The sequence below is a fragment of the Engraulis encrasicolus genome, chromosome 1 (genome assembly GCF_034702125.1).
Source record: "Engraulis encrasicolus isolate BLACKSEA-1 chromosome 1, IST_EnEncr_1.0, whole genome shotgun sequence".
Lineage (NCBI taxonomy): Eukaryota > Metazoa > Chordata > Actinopteri > Clupeiformes > Engraulidae > Engraulis > Engraulis encrasicolus.
The window spans coordinates 44,384,890-44,389,889 of NC_085857.1; the positions used below are offsets into that span (position 1 = coordinate 44,384,890).

The following is a 5,000-nucleotide window of genomic DNA, read 5'->3' on the forward strand; positions in this document are numbered from 1 at the left end:
TACATCCTTTAATTTGAACACTTGCTTTGTGCAATTAAGCAAGGAAGAGTTTATATTTTTACACCGTGTTGCAGAGAGATCGTGCTAAAACTGATGAGACATATAAGCACCATCCGGCGGTGGCAGGAAGTCAGCCATCAATGCATTTGCTCCATAGGGAAACTTACAAAGCATACCACGACGATCGTTTAACAAAACACACAAGTTGTTTTACTTCAAGACAAAGATATTGCCTTAAGAAACAGGTTTTACTTGCAATTTTGAAAATGCAATGCAAAATGTTGAAATTATGATCTCGTAAAAAATGCATTGAAGTGAATGGAGAAATGGTCCAATTTGTATAGTAATGGACCCATATATTCAAATTACACATCAAAAATGAATAATGATCTATATTACACTCATAAATAGGTTGTTGAGCATTCGATCAGCTATGTTTTTACATAGATTTTAAAAAATTACCCAACCAGGCTGTGGGAAATGTAAAATATGGTCCTGCTAAAACAAGGATAGGCTTTAAAAAATGGCAGGATCTCACTAAATATTTAAAGATAATCCTCAAATTAAATTTTCTGACAACTTTTTTAAATTAAAAAAAAGTTGTAAATGCATTAAAAGTCATTTTTCAATGGTCATGAAATTGGAATTTTCATTCATTAAAAGCCTGATGCATCATATATGATGCATTAAATATCTCAGCGACTTTAACAAAATTTTGAATTTTTTTTTTACATTTCTTATAAGGGACCAATATTGAAGCAAATTCCAAAAAATTAGAATTTTCTCTCATTGCTTTCATGGTTCAGGTTTCACAGGGTTAAGCAACACAACACAAGGTTTGACGTTTAGAATATGGAAGGAGGGGGATCCTGAAAATACTTTTGGACACAAATGGGGGTCGCAGCAGGAAAGGTTTGGGCCAGTCTTGTGTGGCCTTATTGACTTCTGTGGCACCATAGGTACACCAATCAGCAGGGCCTTTTAACCTTGACTGGCCAATCACGTGCGGCCCTAATGTACTGTAGCCCTATAAGTGTGTGTTCACCAATCAGGAGGGCCCGGCCGTGAACCTTTAGTAGCCTGTCAGGCGTGGCCTTCAGGCACGAATAGACCAAGCACGACATGAACAATTCCAGCGACGGAAATAATTGACTTTGTATTGAGTCGCGGGAGACAGAAGAGACAAAGGCGATTCGGGCGACTAGAGGCGATTCACGCGACTTGAGCGAAAGTTTGTCGTTGGACTTCAGTGAATATTATGCAAATTAGCTATGATGTGGTTCAGAGACAGCCGTCACAGCCAATGGAAATGTTGGAATGCTTCACTGTCGCTTCATCTTGTTGCGGCTGGTGTATTTGCCAGCTTCTGTAGCCTCACTGGTTTATCACTGGTCCACCAATGTCTATCAACAAGGTTAAATGCTCAGTCATTATTTATTACTTCAATTTACTTTACTATTATTACCATCACTGTTACTTGTCCTGTGTTGCACTTTGATGTCAGTCTGTAAATGTCAGTCCTGTGTATGTCTACATAATTTCAATTTCCTTGTATGACCTGTGAAGAAACTGACAATAAAATCTGACTTGACTTGACTCACTGGAACGCCAATGAGGAGGGCTCATGCACCTTGAATAGCCAGTCAGGTGTGGCCTTACTGACTCTTCTGTGGCCCCACAGGTACACCAATCACCAGGCGTTTCAGGACATCCTGACGGAGCTGAACGACTATGCGGGCCAGAGGGAGGTGGTCGCGGAGACCATGACGGTGAACATATGTGCAGAGCTGACGAAAATACTACACGAACTGAAACAGGAGAGGAAGAGTGTAAGTATGGGAGATACAGAGGGAGAGAGGGAGAGAGGGAGGGAGAGAGAGAGAGAGAGAGAGAGAGAGAGAGAGAGAGAGAGAGAGAGAGAGAGAGAGAGAGAGAGAGAGAGAGAGAGAGAGAGAGAGAGAGAGAGAGAGAGAGACAGAGAGAGAGAGACAGAGAGAGAGACAGAGAGAGAGAGAGGTGGGAGGGTGCAGAGAGATCAAGGGCTAGAAGGATGTGGCAGAAGGAGGGGTGAAGAGAGAGGGAGAGAGAGAGAAAGAGATGGAGTGAGAAGGGATAGAAATAAAAAGAAAATGAGTAAAGGATGTGTGAGAATAAGCCCCCTCTTTTTCTGTCTCACATCCCTTCTTGAATGCTGAAATTTATGCATGTGTGTGTGAACACTGACATAAGTCTACCGGTTACTACCGATAGTCTAACGATGTTCGAAGGAAATGGTTTCTATTTTTTTTTTTTTTTCCCCAAATATTTTTTTATTAAAAATTAAAGAAGTGAAAATACATAGAAAATCACAATAAATACATTATGAGAGAGAGAGAGAGAGAGAGAGAGAGAGAGAGAGAGAGAGAGAGAGAGAGAGAGAGAGAGAGAGAGAGAGAGAGAGAGAGAGAGAGAGAGAGAGAGAGAAGAGAGAGAGAGAGAGAGAGAGAGAGAGAGAGAGAGAGAGAGAGAGAGAGAGAGAGAGAGAGAGACATGATGTGGTGGCCGAAAGCATGACTCATTTCCACTCTACTTATCTTCATCATTCCTCCTACCCTTCTCTCTCTCTCCTCTTCTACATCTCTCTGTCATCCTCTCTTTATCCTCTCCTCTACTCCTCAATCTTCTCTTCTTCCTGCTCGCCTATCATCCTCCCCTCATCCTCTTGTCATCGGTTCCCTCCTTATTCTTCTCTCCTCTCATTCTCTTCTCATCTTTCATCTCTTCTCCTTCTCCTCGCCTCATCCTCCTCTCTCCTCTCATCATCTCTTCGGTTATCCTCATCCCCTCCTCCTCTCCACTCCTCATCCTCCACATTTTTTTCTCCTCTCCTCATGCTCCACTCTTTCACATCATACACTCCTCTCCTCATCCCCTCCTCCTCTCCACTGTATCCTCCTCTTTTCTTGTCCTCTCCTCATCCTTCACTACTCACTGTGCTCTCTTCTCCTCCTCTTCTCATCCTCATCCTCCGCTTCTCTTTGTCTACAGTACCTGGCTGATGCCAAGAAAGCCCAACAGAATCTGGAGAGCACCTTTAAACAGCTGGAGAGTGTAAGTATGCGTGTGTGCATACTGTACGTACGTGTGTGGGTGCATGCGTGTGTGATTGTGTTGCACAGACCAATGAGGATTGTGATTGTGAATGCCTATGTTCATGTTATTGGCGTGATTGTGTATTTGTTTTCCTGAAACTGTAATGTTGGCGTTTGGGGGGTGCTTGGCATTTTCATTATGTGTAGTAGACTATATGCATTGTGTGTGTGTGTGTGTGTGTGTGTGTGTGTGTGTGTGTGTGTGTGTGTGTGTGTGTGTGTGTGTGTGTGTGTGTGTGTGTGTGTGTGTGTATGCGTGTGTGTGTGTGTGTGTCTGTGTCTGTGTGTGTGTGTCTGTGTCTGTGTCTGTGTGTGTGTGTAGAGTAAAAAGCGCTTTGAGAAGGAGTGGAAGGAGGCGGAGAAGGCCAATCAGCAGGCAGAGAAGGCCGAGCACGACAGCAGCAGCACCAAGGCAGACGTGGACAAGGTGCACACACGCGCACACACACACACACACACACACACACACACACACACACACACACACACACACACACACACACACACACACACAGCTTCCTAGCGCAACCAAGGCAACTGTAGACAAGGTACATATACATGTGCACACACACGCATGCATGCACACACACACACACACGAGTCGCATACGCAAAAAAAAACCCCATCAATGATGGACAATTCTGGGTTAATGTGACCTATGGTTGCATGTGCCGTATTAAGAAAGACACACCCTGACACATGCATGCACAGTTTAGCACACCCACACACTGGAGTATGCACACACACACACACACACACACACACACACACACACACACACACACACACACACACACACACACACACACACACACACACACACACACACACACACAGGGGAGTATGCAAACACACACACACACACACACACACACACACACACACACACACACACACACACACACACACACACACACACACACACACACACACACACACACACACACACACACACAGGGGAGTATGCATACGAGAGCACACACACACACACACACACACACACACACACACACACATACAGAAAAACAATTTCATGTAAGTAGAAAGACACACCCTGACTCATTCTTGCACGCACGCACGCACGCACGCACGCACACATGCATGCACACACACACAAACACACACACAAATGCATGTTTATTTAAGAAGTAGTCTTTCCAGTTCGTCTGCTTGTTGATATCATGTTTAACATGTAGGTCATTCACAGACCTCTCTCTCTCTCTCTCTCTCACACACACACACTCGCTTTCACGCGCATACACATAACCAAAGACAGATAAAGGTGTACAGATGACACACTAAGCTCAAATTACTGCTACTGTCTGTGTCAATGTAGTGCCTGCCTGTCTGTCTGGCAGTCTGTCTGCCTGTCTCTCTGCCTCTGTATTTCTCTTTGTCTGTCTTTGAATGTCTGTCTGTCTTGCTGTTTCTGTCTGTCTCAATTTTTGAAGTTATGTTCAGTCTTTCAAGGTCTTTTTCTTACTTTGTTTATTTATTTCACATTTCCAATGTTTTATTTTCAATTTTGTTTATTCTTAACTTGTTTATACAGTTTTTTTGTTTTTTCATTTGACTCAATAATTCAACTATTTACTTCACTATTGGGATTAGGGAACTGGGAAGTGGTATTACCCAATTACATGGTGTAATTGTTGTGTGTGTCTGTGTGTGTGTGTGTGTGTGTGTGTGTGTGTGTGTGTGTGTGTGTTTGTGTGCGGGTGGGTGGGTGTGTGTGTGTGTGCGCGCGCGCGCGTGTGTGTAGAGAAGTGAGAAGTTGTATTTCTCCAAATGTGGACACTTTGCAGTCTTTATGTCGGCCTCTCACAGTGTGTGTGTGTATGTGTGTGTGTGTGCATGTGTGTATGTGTG

The 5,000-nt window shown here is 43.7% G+C and overlaps 1 protein-coding gene across 1 annotated transcript in view; it reads left to right on the top strand.

The window, feature by feature from the left end:
* The window catches only part of trip10b (thyroid hormone receptor interactor 10b), a 38,693-nt gene that overhangs the window by 16,023 nt on the left and 17,670 nt on the right, over positions 1–5,000 (top strand). The window contains exons 4-6 of the mRNA XM_063203837.1: positions 1,682–1,829; positions 3,028–3,090; positions 3,454–3,558. Coding sequence (XP_063059907.1) covers positions 1,682–1,829; positions 3,028–3,090; positions 3,454–3,558 — 316 coding nt within the window. The remainder of the gene's footprint in view (positions 1–1,681; positions 1,830–3,027; positions 3,091–3,453; positions 3,559–5,000) is intronic.